Consider the following 18235-nt stretch of genomic DNA (forward strand, 5'->3'; position numbering starts at 1 on the left):
CAAAGCCAGGGATTCTGCTATTCTGCCAGTGCCCATAGCCAGCAGGGTCCCTACCCCTTTGCTGCTGTGCTCACATGCCTGCGTGCTTGCTCTTCCTTGCTCTCACACCCCTTGACTGTGTCTGGTCAATAGACCTGTGCCTGGTGTGTAGTAACTGTGGAGGGTCCTTTAAGCTTCTCCTGCTTGGCTGTCTGACCCCACACTGTCCTTGAGGTGGAGGTTTCTGCTGCTGAGGCTGCCACCAGCCCTTGGGGTTTGTTTGTTGATTCTGTAGAATCTGCATAGAGGTGTTTGCACTTCAATTAAGCTAGACCTCTGCCCCGGAGGTCAGTTTTCCTAAGGGCCTCCCAAGTTGTTTTAGGAAGACTTTATCCCAACTTTTAATTATTTCTGCTGCTCAAAATTCCCCTTGAGAAGGGGCAGCTAGGTGGTGCAGTGGATAGAGTTCCGGTCTTGGAATCAGGAGAACCTGAGTTTAAATCTGGTCTCAGACACATAACATTTACTAGCTGTGTGACCCTGGGCAAGTTACTTAACTCTGATTGCCCATCAAAAAAAAAAATTCCCTTTGAGGCTATATTTTTATATGTTTGTGGGAGAATTTCAGAGAGCCCGGTGTTTCCCTTCTTATTTAAGTTTATTTTAAAAAGAATTTAGGAGACCATAAGAAGTGAAGATGAGGAGGGAGAGTATTCCAGCGTGGTGGACAGATGTTACAAGGCATGGAGAATAGATATGGAGTATTGTTTGCAAGGAACAGCAAGGAGACAGTGAAGATGGATCATAGAGTATGTGAAGGCAAGTAAAGAAAAAGAAGACTGGAAAAGTGGGAAGGGGTCAGGTTGTGTGAAAAGCTTTAAATGCTAAGCAGAGGAATTTATATTTGATCCTGCAAGTAATAGGGAGCCACTGGAGTTAACTGAAAAGGAGAAATGACACAGGCAAATCTATGCTTTAGGAAAATCATTTTAGCAACATAGTACAATATGGATTGGAATGAGGAGAGATTTGATGTAGAGAAGCTATTGTAATGATTAAAACTGGAGATGCTGAGGGTCTGAACCAGAATGGTGGCTGTGTGAATTCAGAGAAGAGGATATATGTGAGAGACATTTGTGGACTGAGTGAGAATGAAGAATCGAAGATGGCGCCGAGTCTTGAGAGTCTGGGGAGGATGGTAGTACTCCCAACAATACTAGGGAAGCTTGGAAGGAGGTTTTTGGTGGAAAAAAATTGAGTTCTGTTTTAGACACATTGACCTGGTGAGGCCTACCATATATCCACTTCAAAATGTCCAAAGGGCAGCTGCTGATGTGGAAGTGAAGCTGAGGAGAGAGACTAGGGAGGTATATGTAGTCTGGAAATTTTTTACATCGTTCTATGTGTAAGAAACAAAGAGAAGGTCAGTTTGACTGGACTGCAAGAGGCAGGAATGGGGTACGTAATGTTTAAAGAGGCTAAAAAGATTGGCAAGATTCAGGTTGGAAAGGGCTTTAAATGATAAATAGAAGAGTTTTTATTGAGCTTAAAGGCAATTGGGAGCCACTAGAGTTTATTGAGAGTAGAGTTGTGTGGTTTGTCCTTCGTTCTCAAGGAGGACCATGACATCAGGAAGATGATGCCATGAGAATAGGGTAAGGACATGTTTGTGTTTACACTTCGCTAAAATATACTTTGGGAGCTGTTTGTAGAATGAATTGTAGTGAGGAAAGACTTGAGGCAGGAAGGCTAGTGCAAAAGCTCCTGTCTTATAGATGCCAATGCAATACTTAAGCTGTCCTATCTGTTATTTATCAATTGATCTAAATGACCAATTTACCTCCTTTCCTGGTCATATATACTTTTGATTATTATGTCTTTTTTATTAGTACCTTGCCATGTACTAGTCATACTTGATAGTGCGGCATAGCCCTCTTATATCTGCCATGTGTCTTTGGGTCACCTGAAAATTTGATTATTCTGTGACTTAGTATTCTCTACAGCATCATGGAGGCAACATTGGTTAAAAAGATGGTCTTTGTATTGTGCTGCTTCCCCAAACATACAATCTAATTTTCTTCTACTGTTTTGTTGTGGGCCCATATAATTTTCGAATTTCAATGCTACTATGCATATTGATGGAATTACTCAAGGCACTACCCATTAAATGCATGTCATGATCTTAACAATACACATTTTTCATCTATTTGGTTTTTTTCCCTCTGGATTGCTAAATGATCTCCATTGAAAGGCTATAGATCTCATTGAGTCTGCTCTATACCGTTATGCAGCTTGGTGCAATTAGTACAGTGTTATTTGCAAACTGGAACATCTGGAGAAGCTTATCATCTTCAGGAAATCTTTCTTTTCTCGGACTTCCCATAGCATATCCTCCATGGTAGAAACAATCGCCTGACTAGTATATATCTCCCCATTTTATGCCTTACTTGGTATTGATATTCTATTGTTGAACAGAGTTCTCTGTGGTTGCCTCTATCATGGAATCTTATATAATTCTAAGAAAAACATGGGAAGTACCTGTTTGGAAAAGAGCCTTTAAGGTGGTCTTTTATTCTGCCAAGCTAATTTTTTTGGGTATAAGTAATAAATAAACAAACATAACAGGATCTCACATTCTCTAAATTTCTTGATTATATGACTATAAAAATGCAATTTGCTATAGAATATCTTCCAAAGAAGTCTTCCTGTTCCCTTCTGAATTCTTATTCAGAGTAGGATTCAAAATATAACATTCCCATAAAGATTTTATATAAATGAGAAAGTAGATATATGGGTTGGTAGTTGATTTTTTTTTTTCTTGGTTATATTGTTTAGGGATAAAAATACCACTTCTGATCTTTTCCATTCTTTTAGAATACCTTCTTTAAGGTGTCTTGAAAAGTATTGGGGGCTATTTTGTGGATTTATCTGTTTCATGGTTCATCATGGATAACCATCACTTTACTACAACCCCTTATTACTAATTGTTCATTACCCATAATACTACCAACCCACTGCTAAATCTTGAGTGCAGCTGTATTACTTTGTGTGGTTCTTCTCAGAGATTCATTTTGCAAACTATCCTTTTTCTATGCCTATTTTTTGCTCCTTCCCTTGGCTACACAGAGGTTCCAAGGAAAGCTATCTTTAAGTCAGCCTTTTAAATTCCTTCTTGATTCCTAATAGTCACTGATGAAGCTAAATAGGGATTAGCAGTTAGCACTAAAGGACCATTGACCAGAAAAGTTTTCCATATGGACAAATGACTTATGAAATTTTTGGTGCTGCTAATGCTGTCACTGAGAGATGAGCTCAGGTCATGTAGAATGAATACACACACACACACACACACACACACACACACACACACCTCCCCCAAATCTGGTGATGGGTATGTGAACTGAGTTATCCAAACAGAATGGTAGTTGACTTAAGGTGGTAAAAAATAAATCTTGGAAAACATTTCCCAGCAACCCCTCCTGCAATCATTGCTACTCCTCCAGTTCTTGCCATTCTATTGAAGGTCAGGTTAGGATGGAGCAGGACAAGAGAGTATACTAAAAAACTTTGCCAATGTATGTAGTGGTTAGTCTGGCTTTCACTGGCAAAGCCATATGTATACTTTATTTAGGAATAGTGATCCTTTACCAATTCCATTATCTAGAGATAAGTGCTGTTTTAAAGAGAATATGGTAGAGAAAAATAATTGGTATAGTCAATAAAGAATTCTGTGCAAATAAATCAGTAAAACTGTTTACTTGGGATTGAATAAATAACATAACCAGTGGATGAATTAACTTTCAGTTTTTTGATAAGTTGTTGTGATATTCCTTCTCTGAAGTCCTCCTCCAAAGCATTATTATTATTATTAATATTTAAATTACCATGGCTTTGCTAATGGAGCCCAACCTACGCCAGACCCTACGAAGCAGGAGAGGCTTTGAGTATCAGCCTGTCCTCAGAGTATTAGTCTTGCTAAATTTGGAGGCACTTATCATCAGAAGGTTGGCCACCAGGTAATAAAGTTTTGGGTCACACCACATTATAAAGACTCTTTATTATGACTTGGTAGAATTGGGATCTTTGTGCTTTTTGTAGGTACCAAAGATGTGCCCACAACTGATGAAATGATAGAATTTTTAGGTTGTTGAAGTAGAAGTGGTGCTATTGTATAGATGTAGGGACATAGTCTACAGCTCTCCTGTTATACTTCGTATTAACCTCATATATCTCTATACATACATATGTATATAGAAAGCCAGTGACATTTTATTGGCATATTCATTAACTAGGACAGTAGTTCTCAAATATGTGGTCTGAGGAACCCCAAGATTCTTTCAGAGGATCCACAAAGTTAAAACTGTTTTCATAATAATGCTGAGATCTCTCTCTCTCTCTCTCTCTCTCTCTCTCTCTCTCTGACATAATTATGCTGAGACAGTAAATATAGATAGATATAACCCATATAAACAAAAACTCTTTGGGGGGGGATCCTCAATAATTTTTAAGAATCTTAAGGGGCCCTGAGATCAAAAAGTTTGAGAACTGCTAAACTAGGATAATGCTTTAAAAGAAAAAAATTGAATGGAAAAGCATTTATTAATCTATGCTACTATATGATAGGTACTATGCTTACACTTCTATTGTAAATAGATCTCCTGGATTTACTTCATCTAAAACCTCTTCAATTCCTTAAGGTCCCTGATGTCTCTAATTTTTAATTAGAGGATAATATTTGTACTACCTACCTCACAGGATTGTTATGCATATCATTTGAGATAATATATGCAGAAACAAGCACTATATAAAGGTAAGATACTATGATAATGATGAAACTGATGGTTATGCTGCATGCCACTGGGCACTGATGAAAAAGAGCTCTAAGATTGCTTTGTGGCCCATCGAGGGACTACTTGGGCCTAAAGATACAGGCCAAGATGAAGTAAATATCCATATTGGAGACGTATAAGAATATCTATTTCTGTGGCCAGTTCCAGAGGTAATATTACACTAAGTTTGTTTTCTCCCCTGAATGCCCTTGGTGAGGTTGGCTTTCTTTCTCTGTTGATGTTTTGTATACCTTCCCCTTACAGCTGAAATATCTGCTATATGTCAGAAAAAGGTAAGACCAAACCATCTGTGTGGTGAGGCATGACTTTCTGTGTTTGTTTCATAATCTCATTCCATGAACATGTGCCTCATTTCTATGCCATGGTCTCCAAAATGTTTATGTGATCGTAATTTGTGAAGGGGGAAAAAGTGATTTAGCATGCAAGATTGCTTACTTTTCTCATGGCCAGTGTTCTCAGCCCTGATCTTGCAAATCCTTCCTGCACAGCGTGCTTGATAATAATAGAGATAATGTGTAATCAGCCCAAAATGATGGGATAAAGTATTAGTTTAAAAACGGAACTAAACACTCCACCAAAACACCTGAACAATGATAAAATAAATGTAGAGCCTAAATTTACTGAAATGGCGCAACTTTCATGCTAAAAAGACTTTATGGTGATGGTGGGGAGGGGGTATGTACCAAAATACATGTGCACAAAATATACTAATCCTGTTTCTATGCATAGAAGATAGTCATTTATTTGTTAAGCTAAATGATTAACATGACCTCCTTGCCCCCAAACTCTCTCTCTCTTTTTTTTAAGACTGCCTTCAACCATGAGTTTCTCTATGTCTTTTCCATCTTTTTTCTTTATCTAATACTTGTTTGAGTAGAATAAGGGAACAAGAGAGGCAATATATTGTCTTAGAAAGAATACTAATCTAAGCCAGGAGATCTGTTTCTGATTTTGGTCTTGGCTCTGTCACTAACCAGAGGTGGGAGATTAGAAATAGAGCTCCAAAGGTAACAGGGCTTATAAATCCAGAGTGAGAAAGAGAAAACAAAGATGCCAAGCAGAAAGGAAATTGGAAGGAAGAAGGTGATCTTGAAAGTCAGAGTTGGAAAACATACATATTGGGAAAAAGAAGGGATTCAAGAGTCAAGGAACATCTTAGATTTGAAAGAAGTAATTCTGGGCAAAAGTAGACACCATTTACTAAAAAAGGAAAAAGATAGATGTTTCTATCAGACTATTAAGAGAGACAAAGACTTTGGGAAATAGCTCTGAGTCTGTCCTTAGTTACATAACTTCCATGATTTGAAAGCCTGACTTTGGTATGGAAAATGCAAGAATACAAAGCTAAACATCTTGCGTTATGGTCAAAGTTTAATTCAAACCTTGGTTTAAAATGATTTATTCCTGTAAGCAATGCAGTGCCTCTGGTTGATCCTAGGCAATAAATGGCTTTTGATCCTTCCTCCCCTTTCAACACCACTCTGTTGTCTCCCTTCCATAAGTACCTTCATGTGCTTGTGCTATGTCTCACACATACAGCTCCCTTTAGCCCTCAGCTCCTGCCAAGACTCAAAAGCAGTTTGTTAAATTAATCCTAAACTAAGGACCTAAAATATGTTCCTTCCTAGGGGCATTTACTTTTGACTAGCATAGACTTTTGGAGTGAATTTATCCATATTTAGAGAATTTCAGGCCCCAACTGGTGAGGAAAGTGATGGGGGTGTAAATGGAGACCCTCAAGTCATTACCAGTAAGAAAGTGGGTCCCACACCTACTACTGAGACCAGACTTAACAATGTTTCTTGAAACGATGGAATCTCTCTTAGTCAATAACTCCATTTTCATGCCCTCTATCTCTGGAATGTATTTCCCCCTTTTTATTTGAGGTTTGTAACCAGTTCTCCTCTGGAGGAGTCTACTTATCTCTGTTTTGTCATACTGCCTTGGGAGTGTTCCTGTGGTTCTTATTGCCACGTTATTTAGGGCCTCCCACAGAGAACTGAAGAGAATGGAAACAGCTTGCTTGGAGCAGCCAGTCAGTTAAGGCCACCCATAGTGCAGAAAAACTTTTGCAAGTGTCCTTGGATGCTGCTTATGCTGCTTAAAGATAAGGGTGGAATGAAAATCTCCCATTTTGAAGTTGAACAAAAATATTTTTCTGGTTGTTTTTAAACGGGTGGACATATAAACTGCAATGATGCAGACTGTAGTCCCTGTGTATTTTAGTAGGTGATCTTTCTAAAGAGGTCAGGGCAAAAAATCCATCACTCCTTGGTGATAAAGCTCAAAGGGCCCAGCTAAGCTTTGAAGAACAGACCACACAGTCCTGGTTCTTACATGCCAGTATTTGCATTGAACAGAAAAGAAATATGTACTTATATATTAACACACATGAGAGGCAGTGTAAGTGGATACAGATGACCTCGGAGTCACAATCGCAGACTCTTAACAAGTCCTGGCTTTGTATCCCTGAACAATTCACATAAACTCTAGGCCACTCTTTAAGCCTTCCACTTGTACATCAGGTGCTGACCTCCAAAAACAGGTGGAAGGAGTAGTTCCCTCATCAATATTTCTCTATGCAATAAAATCACATGACTGGTAGAAAAAAAATATACACATATGCACCTATCTGAACATAGTCAACACAAGTTGAATTTTGGAATATATATTTAAATAAATATAAAATACAGCAATATAAAAGACATATATGTGTGTGTAACACACACGCACACACACGTGTTTAAAGTTAATTTCTGACCATGTGAATGGGGGGGGTGACCGGCCAATTGGAAGGCCATCCTTGGAGCATGCGCAGTATTGCACCTTTGCCTCCTCCGGGCAGGGGCACGAAGGCGGAGCGTGGGAGCTCTGCTGGCCAGTCGCAGGCTGGGGTTGCGGCAAATTCTGGTACCGAGTCCAGGTCTTGGCCCTCAGGTGGCCTCCTCTTCCTCTGCTCTAGGTAGTACCTCTCTGCTGTGTACCTTCCCCCTCCAAGAGCAAACAGAAATACGCACAGTGTGCGTTGAGGGGTCGCCCTTGGGAGTTTTGCAGAGCCGAGCACTCGCGCACGTGCATGTGTCCTGTAACGCGGAGGCAAAGCGCACGAGGACAATTTTACCCAAAGGCCTCCAGTGCTGAGCTCGGGCTGAGGCGGCCACCCTGGGCCCTCGGGTCAGAAGGGCCTAGCCTGAGACTGGGGTTTGCCGCCAGGGCCGGTCTGGCCAAGAGCGGAGACATTTGACACCGGAAGGCTGCCCACCAGGGCATAATTGTTTTGTTTTGGCCCTCAGAACTCGTGGAGTATGGAAGACATAGGATCTGTATCTGGGGGGTGCAGGTGGTGAAGCCCCAATACTGATGAAGTCTGTCAGTAGGCTTTGATTATTACTTTATGCCAGGCACTGAGGGTGCAAAGGCAAGAGAAAGTTCCTGTCTGCAAAGAGACAATAGAAGCATATGTAAATGTAGAAACACCAAATTGATACAAGATGATTCTGCAAGGAAGGCACTGACAGCTGGGGGAAGGGGCGGGAAAAGAAGGCCTCGTGGAAAATGTTGCTTGATTTCCCAATAAGATCAGGGGGTAAAACAAAGCAGCATATTTTTACCACTATTACTCAATATAATACTAGAAATGTTAGCTTTAGCAATGAGAGAAGAAAAAGAAATAGAAGAAGTTAGAGTAGGCAAGGAGGAAACAAAGCTGTTGCTTTTTGCAGGTGATATGATGGTATACTTAGAGAATTCTAGAGAATCAACTAAGAAACTACTTTAAATAGTTAACAACTTTAGCAAATTTGCAGGATATAAAATAAACCTGTATGAATCATCAGCATTTCTATATATTACTAACAGCTGGGGAGCAAGAGAGAGAAATTCCATTTAAAATAACTGGAGACAATATAAAATATTTGGGAGTTTACCTTCCAAGACAAACCCAGCAATTATATGAATGCAATTACAAACACTTTTCACACAAATAAAGTCAAATCTAAATAATTGGAAAAATGCCAGTTGCTCATGGGTAGGCCGAGCTAATATAATAAAAATGACGGTTCTACCAAAAATATTGCTTGACCTTTATGAGTGTCAAAGAAGGGTAAGTGAGGGGAGAAGACAGAGCATTCCAGGCTTAGGGGACAGTTTGTACACAGGCACATATATAGAATGCCATGTATGAGGAAGAGTATGAAGCCCAGTTTGACTCCACCATAGAATTCATGAAGGAGCATAATGTGTCATAAGACTGGAAAGGTATGTTAAGGCCACTTGCAAAAGGCTTGAACTTCGAAAGAATTTTATTTTTGACTCTAGAGTTGATATATAGGGAGCTACCAGAATTTATTGGTAAGAGGAGTGACATGGCCAGCACTGGGCTTTAGGAAAATCACTTTGGCAGCTATGTGAATCATGGTTTGGAATGGGCAAAGAGGAGGCAGGGAGGCCAATTAAGAAGCTGCTGCAGAAGTTCCTATGCTAGAGGGAGGATAAGTTGTACTAGAGTGGTGATTGTGTGAGTGGGAGAGAAGGGGACTTATGCCAAAGATGTAGTAGAAGTAGAAATAACAAGATCTGGCTATTCAGATGAATTATGATAAGGAGTCAGGGAATAATACGGAAGTTTTGAACCTGGGTGATTGGAGGAATAGTGGAGTCCTCAACAGAAATAGGGAAGTTCAGAAAAAGTGTGGGTTTTGGAGAAAAGACATTCATGCCTCTTTCTAACATAAGATTATTGAAGTATGCTTAGAAAGAACTTTGAAGCACAGTTGATATTTAAAGGTTTTGCTTTCTTTTGTTTTTTAGATATTTAGAGTTTGAAAACATTTCTCTTTTTGACCTTTTAATTCTATTAAACCAATAGAAAACATTTTGGATCATTTCATCATTGCTGAAGCCTAACTGGTTACAGAGAACCTTGCTTTCAAATGCTAATTTCCATTTTCAAGAATCCTGATACATTTGCCTGGCCCATTAAGTTCCCGTTTGTTCCATTTTTAAATTAAATTTCCGTTGGTCATTTAATTTTAAAACTTTCTTTGCTTTCAGAACTGCAGTTCTCATGTGAGGAGGGCTGTTGTCACCTGCTTCTCAGCAGGGTGCTGTGGTCGCCATGGAAACAGGCCTGTCCGGTACTGCAAAAGGTGCCATTCAAACCACCATAGCAATGAAGTTGGGTCGACAGGAGCCACAGCAGAGACCCACCTGTATCAGACATCACCTCCACCCATCAACACAAGGGAATGTGGGGCTGAGGAACTTGTGTGCACAGTGGAGGCTGTGATTAGGTAATGAGACAGACTACAGAGTTGCTGGCCTTCACCTTGGGTTACCTCTTATCTACAAATAAGCATGTGTAGACACTGATGCACCAGCTTTTTGCAGTGATTGTATTTGATGAGTTACATCTCTGTTTTGAGCCTATTTCCTTGGAAATAAAAAAAAAGCATCTTTTAAATAAATAAATGTAATTACTTTCCTTTATTCATTTTTTTTTCACTGCATGGGTCAGAAAATGTGTTGCTCCTCTTTCACACCTTTTGGGGATATATATTCTGTATTCCAGTTCTCAATCAGCTTTTTAAAAAAATAACCTCCTTCCTCCCCCCGGTAGTCTTATATGTATCCACAACATTCATACAGTTAAAGATAGGGGAAGGAGGCTTTGGATCCTATGGAAAGAACTTGTAAACAGAACTGGGGTTTTGTTTAGCTTCCATCACTCTAATGGCTTTCCTATGTGTTTTGAGGGGAGTCACTTCTCTGTGTCTTAGTTTTTCAATCTATAAACTAGAGGTGTTGTACAATACAAATGAAATGAGTTCCCTACTACTGAAAGTGTTAAAGGTGAGGCTAAATGACCTCTTATTCAGGATCCTGTAGAGAGGATTCATGCTTTACAATATCATAGATTTATCGTTGGAAGGGATCCTGTAAGTGATCAAATCCATTCTCCTTATTTTATAAATGAGGACACCAAGGCCTAGAAAGGCCATAGACTCACAGGTTCATAGATACAGAGCTGGAAGGGATAACATACTATTTAGTTAAATCCCCATCTTTTTACAGATAAAGAAGCTAGCATCTCCTTAGGATGTTAAAAGATTGCTAAGGTCCCACAGGTATTATGGGGCAGAGCCAGGATTTGTACCCCATATCCTTTGACTCTAAATGCATTGCTTTTTCCAGTGTACCAGACTGATCTCTGAGGTTTAAACCAATACTCAGGTTTCATGGCTATCCCTGCATAATTCATTATCTACCATTTGTTTCCAGACTGTTTGATATGAAACTTCCCCCATTTTTTTCCCTACAGCTTGCTGAAGGAAGCTGAATTTCATGCTGAGCAGAGGGAATATGAACTAAACCGTCGAAGACAAATGGGACTTTCCTCTTCCCATCACTCCTTGGATAACACTGACTTTGATAACAAAGATGATGATAAACATGACCAACGACTGCTCAGCCAGTTTGGAATATGGTTCTTAGTAAGGACATATATCTGTATCTATATTTCTATCTCTATGTGTGTACCTTTTTAAAAAAAATCCACCACTATCTTCCAATGTATTTCTCATTGTGAGATTCCACAGATGAAGAATTTTGTTCTTGTACATTTCTGTTTTTTCAGTGTTGGCTGGGTAATGTAGTAAAATGGAGAGGAAACAATAAGCATAAGGTATGGTGGTTGTATGGTGGTTGTGTGATGGTTGCAATGTACCTCTTGGCACACAACCAAACATTGACTTTGGCAGGATATAATGTTTTACTTCTGGTTTTAGTACAGTACAGGCAGTAGCACGGGACCTGGCACTCATCTACGTGCAAATGTTCTTGATAGTTCAGGCCCTAGGGTGCTTTTGGTAGGTTTGTGGTTATTTTGATAACTGTTTCTACACATGGCCCAACGTATGGATTCCAGGACAATTGAATCATCTTGTTTGGCCTTGTTAATGAATAAGCAGACAGGAGTGTGGTTGATTTAGCCACAACAGTTCTGGACAGCCTGAGTGGCCCCAGGAAACTAAACTCACAATTTCTGCTGAGATGTGTGTGATAGTCAGTGATGATCAGGTCTCATGGCTGGGAGGAAGAATACAGACACAGCCTGGATGGTCATGGCAAGCACAAGTTTTATTGTCTAGTAATATGCTATTAGGAAAGCATCATGGCACATAAGATACGGTATCAGAAGACCTGAGCTCAATTCCTAGTGCAGGCACTTAGTAGGGGAAGTCACTTCAACCACATGAGCATCAATTTCCTCATCTGTTAAATGGAGATAACAATATTTGCTGAGTAGCTAGGTGGTACAGTGGATAGAGTGCCAGGCCTGGAATCAGGAAGACCTGAGTTCAAATCCAGCCACAGACACTTCCTATCTGTGTGACCCTGGGCCAGTCACTTAACCCTGTTTGCCTCAGTTCCTCATCTGTAAAATGTACTGGAGAAGGAAATGGCAAATCACTCCACTATCTTTGCCAGAAAAATCCCAAATGGGGTCATGAAGAGTTGGACATGACTGAAAAAGCTTTACATATGTATACACAATATTTGCTACTTCACAAGGTTGTTATGAGAAAAATATTTTGCAAGACTTAACCTGCTAGAGATATTTGGACTATTATTGCTACTTTAGTCTAAGACTCCTTAGATAGGACCTCTAAACAGAGTCTTTGTTTTGGGGGTGGGGCGAGGAATAGCCCTGATCCCCAGAATTCTTGGCCTTATAAACATCCCCCTTACATCAGCCTATCTAAGCTATATTTTAAAAAACCAAGCCTTATTGAGATATTTCATTGCTTGAGCCTAAATGCTTCTCTTTTTTGTAAGGATCAGGAATGAAAAAGGGAGTATGCACATCTCTTATTCAGGTGGAAATAGAAGCCAGGGGGCCTAACCCCTTTCAAGGCAGTGAAGCACTTTTTTCACTGGAGTAGAAGTAGAGTAATACAGGGGACCAAAGAGGAAGGCTAGCTACTAAGGACTATTAAATCAAGAACCACCCAAATATCCAAGACTTACATGAAATGGCATCCTGTTGTGGATATGGCGTAGCTGTCCATGAGCAGAGATCTACACAGTGAGCTGATTTTTTCTATTTAGTAGTGTTTTCACGTCATTCATATTCCTTTAAAATTATTTACCAAATTGGAATTTAAAACTTGGTTTTGTTATATTCCTTGTATGGGAACATTAGCCAACATATACTGTGTAATTAGAATATTTGTTGAGGTTGGGGGTAATATTTTCCTGTGGAAAAAGAAATGGGGTCCAAATGGATTCAAACCCAGTATAAACAAAGGGCTAGCCAGAAAAGGGGGAAGGGTAAGAATCACATAATTTTTAGACCCTCTGTAAACATGAACTTAGTTGTGGCTACTTTAGATGTGAGATCCTTGTCCAGTGATCAATGAGTAGATAGTCTATTGGAGAAACTTATTCATATCAGTCATGACATTTTCTTTATAAATGAAACCAGAGGACAAAAAGAAGTAGCAGCTAAATGGAAAGAGGGGTACTAGAGAAGCAGTTAAAGAATTGGCAGATTGGTTTTATTGTGTATCCAAAGGCAAGAGTAAACATTATTTCATGGGATACTCAGTCATCTCGTTGTGCAGTAATCATGTTAAGCATTTGCAAAAAGACCACTCTGAATAAAATTGAGCCTGATGTGCCAATATTAGTTGCAAAGGATGAGAAGGTAGAGAAATTCAATGAAGAGCTCAATAAGACCTTCCAAATGAAATCAATGTGTATATTATTATCGGTAACTTCAATGCAGTGGCAGATAACAAGGTAGATATTAGGGGTAACAATGAAAAATATATTGAAAAACATAGTTTATGAGGAAGAAAGACTAGCCAAATGCTGATAAAATATGCTGAAACCTCATGCCTATATGTCACGAATAGTTTAAGAAATTCATAAAGAAGAGAACTGGGAAGTTCTGGACATGGTGAGTACTGAATAACATCACCTAAAATGAAACTGATTATATTCTAACAGTTAGGAAATGATTGGTTATCAATATGGGACCAACCTCCAAATTGCTGTCTGTGTTTATCATTTTATTATTAATTATTCCATTAATAATAGCCCTTGCATTTTTGCTGTGCTTTAAAGTTTACAAAGCCTTTTACATACATTATCTAATTTGATCCTTTTACAACAACCCTGTTTCAGTAAAGATAAAAATAAAGATTAAATTGCAATCACAGAATTTCAGAGTTGGAAGTGAAAGTCTCCAGGTAGAATAATTCCTGCCTGACCTATTTTACGAAGCTGTTGACATAAAAAAAGGGTAATGGATAAAAGAAAAAACATCAACATGAAACATCACCATTTGCTAAGGAAATTTCATCAATATAAATCAGTTGCCAAAATGAATAAAGTAAAATAAATTGTATGAATGAGCTAGTGTTAGCCCACAGAAATGCTGGTTTGGAATATAAACTTGTTTGTAAAATCTTACAAAGGGGGCTGGTGTGAGATTATAAGCAACATTACCTCATAAAACAGCGAGAATTAGGGAAAAACAAGTTTACAGGAATATGAAACTAGAAGAACAGATAAAAATGGAAAAAATCTATAAAGAATTCTATAATAGACCTTTTCTTCATTATGGAGATATCACATTTGGACTCTTAACATCATAGCTTCCCAAAATGGGAAGAGGAGCAAGATGGGGAATGGCTTGATGTCTCAGTGGATAGTGTCCTATACCTAGAGTCAGGAAGAAGAGTTCAAATCCAGCCTTTAACACCTACTAGCTCTGTGACTTTGAGCAAGTCAATTACCCTCTGTCTGCCTTAATTTCCTCATTTGTAGATTAGGGATAATGATAACACCCACTTCTGAGGGTTGTTGTAAGGATCAAATGAAATACTATTTGTAAAATGCAAGTTATATATGGAAGTTGTCCCTGAGGCAGCCAACACAGTTCTGAGGACACAGATAGCACTTCTTAGCAAAGAGAGACCAAACTCTTGGAGGGAGAAGGAAGAAATCACAGATTTTTTTTATGTGTATGTTTTTTTTAATGGACCTGTGCTTTCATTGATATAGGCAGTTTCTGATGAGGAAACTTATTTTACCAATGCAGGTCAACACCTGCTCTGTAACTTACACTTTGACTGTTGCCTAGGTCACTGAGAGGTTAACTGACTTTTCAAAGGTACCATAGCCAGTATATATCATAGGTGGGACTTGAACCCAGGACTTCTTGACTGAGGCCATCTCTCTGGACTACCACACTGCCTCTTCAAGTGTTAATAGTACTGAAAAATAATAACAAAATATCAGTAATTAAGACCTGTAGGCCTACTGAACTTCCTCTACAAAACTCTTATAAGAAAGGATACTTGATGAAGGTATGAGATGGGAACAGGAAGGCTTTCATAAATAATATTCTATAGAATCCCACATCTTTATAGTTACTCAGTTTACTGAAAGGAATAGAGAATACAAGAGTCCACTCTGTTTATTGTTTGTCGACTATAAATTACTCATTTAATTTTTTTTTTTTGATTTGGTTGACCAAGATGCTAACTTAAAGACTTCTCCAAGAAGATGTGTCCTCTCTATATATTAAAATCATTCAAAAATCCTTGAAATATAGAACAACAGAGCAAGCTTTGCTTGATGACCCCATAATAGGAATATCAAATGAGGCATGAGAGAGACATGCTTCCTAAAGAGGCCATCTAATCTAACCATGTTATTTAAAGATGAGGAAACTATGGCTTAGAAAGGTCCAGGGATTTGTCCCAGGTCAGCCAACTAGTGACACTCCATGAAATTTGAGTGGAGATCCTTGCTGCCATGCTCTTTTTGCTGCACTGCAATGCCTCTTTAAGACCTATGTGCTGATTACATTAAACATTGTTTCCTAAGTTTGAGAGCTTAGCACAGCTCTTCATAAAAGAAAAAAAAAGCGGATGAAAAATGTCTATTGTTCAAACTATGTTATATATTTGGAGGATCAGCCCATAGAGCTAGTCCTTATTTATACATATTTTGGACAAACACAGTAAATGGACAATGAGCAATGTCTAGAACTGAAGAGGAGGCAAGTGAACTGAATGGCATTTTGGAATTTGCACTTGGAATTTGCACTGTTTTAAAAAAAAACCAAAACTCAAATTTCATCCTGAAGCAAAAGCCCTTCTTTTCTAACATCACTATTCTTCTAGTATTGTTGTATGTCTATGAAACATGTAATGCTGTGGCCTCCAAAGACTTAAAGGTATGGGTCAACCAGAGAGCACTGGGGAAACATAGAGCACATGAATAGGCTGTAGCATATTAACAATTAAGAATTGCATAAGGGAAAGGTGTATAAATTATGTAATCAGAAATATGTATGACAGGAAAAAGACAGGCTGGCCCTGTGGCAAAAGCTTTGTTAGGTCTGTACAATATCAGAGGACCTAGAAATAGGTCCCTAGCAGTTTAGTTGGACCTCCTTTGGAGGATTTATAGGGAAACATGGTCAGAAGTCATATAGGATGAAACTGCATGGATAGGTTACATTATGTACTATTGGACAGAATATACACGTTGATGAGACCACAGAACCATCAAAGTATGGAAGTATGGAAATATCAGAAATCCTCATAATGTTATACAGCAATGAATCTTGAACCACTGTAACCTAACCTTGAAAGAAGCAAAATTATCAGTGTAACTCATGTGTTCTTATCTTATGCCTTACTTGATATTACTAAACAGAGGTTTATTGATCAAAGTTTTTTTTTCCTGTTGTCTTTCAGTGAAGCTATTGTGATTTTATTGTATTCATGGGAGATATCTTGCTAGGGGAGGCCTAAATCAGGCCTTTATTACTAAATCAAATACTTTTATAGACAAATAAATAATAAGAACAGTGGGAACTTGCATTCTATGGACATTTCAGTCAGTTATGTGACTTTAGAATGATTTGCTATAGAATGATGTCTTTGAAAGCCTACCATTTCCCTTCTTTTATATTCATCAGGGATACTTACAATACTTGTTTACGTTATTCTCATAAAGCTTTGAGATGGTAAAGTAAGTGTATGGAGGTTGTTAACATTTTCTTGAATCTCTTTTAATGGCAGTAATAAAGTGTTTAATTTTTATTATTAAATAATATATAAGCAAGGAGACTTATACTCAACAAAAATTTTGCCTTGGCTGTGAAGGCGGTGCATTGCAGAATTTAAGTGGGAGAGGGATTCTCTAGAAGTGGTAAGATTTCCCCAAGATGCTCCTGATTGAGGATGACATTCTGATTACTTGAAGCCATAGAACATTGCAGAGCTTCCTCAGTGAGATTCAGAGTCACTCAGAAGAGTTCTGCCTAACATACAAAACTGGAAAAAGCAAGTGGATGTAAAGATTTATATCTTTCCACACTTGGAATTGCCAGAGATCTCAAGTCAGTGAACGTAGGATTCTAATTAGAGTCAAAGGGTCAGAGGTCAGGGCATCTGTCTGGGTGAGTGATTCTGACTAGTCTTAGAACAAGGGATCTTAATGTTTTTTATGTCGTGGCACCTTTTGGCAGTCTGATAAAGCCTGTGGATCCCTTCTTCAAATAATGTTTTTAAATGTATAAACCAAAGGAAATCAATCATATTAAAATACTAAAAATGATCAAATATCAAAATATTTTAAAAAAGAAAATAAATTAATGGATACCAGGTTAAGAATTTTTGTGTGGAGATAGGTATATAGATGGCTATAGATGCCAGTTGTAACAGAACTATGAAATGTCCCTCTGCAACATGACTTCTGAAAAAAAGGCTCCCTGTGTATGTAGTTCTTACTGCCTTTGCTCCTGGATGAGAGCCATAAGATGTAACTGGGTTTAGGTCATCTAGAAGTTCCAGTTGCAACAACCCAGTGGATGGTGAATCTAAAGCCCTTGAGGACAAAGATGTTGCCATTTTATCTTTGCATCTTCAGTGACCAGACAGTACGTTGTCCATGTCAGGTACTGTGTCATTTACTAGGCTCTTATTGAATTGAATTGGACTAAGGAAGTGGAGCAACAATGAATTTGAAGCCAGGAGTCATTTGGAGTTATGCTTCCTCATTACGAGAAGTGTGGCCTTGGACAAGCCATCTAATCTCTTTGAGTCAGTGGCCTAATTTATAACAGGATAATAATGCTTATTTAACTGATCTCACAGGGATATACTTTGCAAACTGAAAAATTTTAAAAAAGTGAGCTCTTATTTTATGTAGCTACTTTAGTCAGGGTCAGTTATTCAGGCTTGCGCAAGAAAGTGTTGACTCACTGATATAAAGACCTTAGCATCATAGGATCACATAGGCTAACTCCCTGATTTTGTCAATGAGGAAATTTAGACTCCAAGAGATGAAGTGACTTATTTGCCCAAACTCACATAGGCAGT

At 38.6% G+C, this 18235-nt stretch overlaps 1 protein-coding gene across 1 annotated transcript in view; it reads left to right on the plus strand.

The window, feature by feature from the left end:
• The window catches only part of UNC79 (unc-79 subunit of NALCN channel complex), a 316047-nt gene that overhangs the window by 88795 nt on the left and 209017 nt on the right, over nucleotides 1-18235 (plus strand). The window contains 3 exon segments of the mRNA XM_078151418.1: nucleotides 5073-5101; nucleotides 9882-10120; nucleotides 11149-11320. Coding sequence (XP_078007544.1) covers nucleotides 5073-5101; nucleotides 9882-10120; nucleotides 11149-11320 — 440 coding nt within the window.

Source organism: Phascolarctos cinereus, unplaced genomic scaffold (genome assembly GCF_003287225.1).
Source record: "Phascolarctos cinereus isolate Bilbo 61053 unplaced genomic scaffold, phaCin_HiC Scaffold_3;HRSCAF=262, whole genome shotgun sequence".
NCBI lineage: Eukaryota > Metazoa > Chordata > Mammalia > Diprotodontia > Phascolarctidae > Phascolarctos > Phascolarctos cinereus.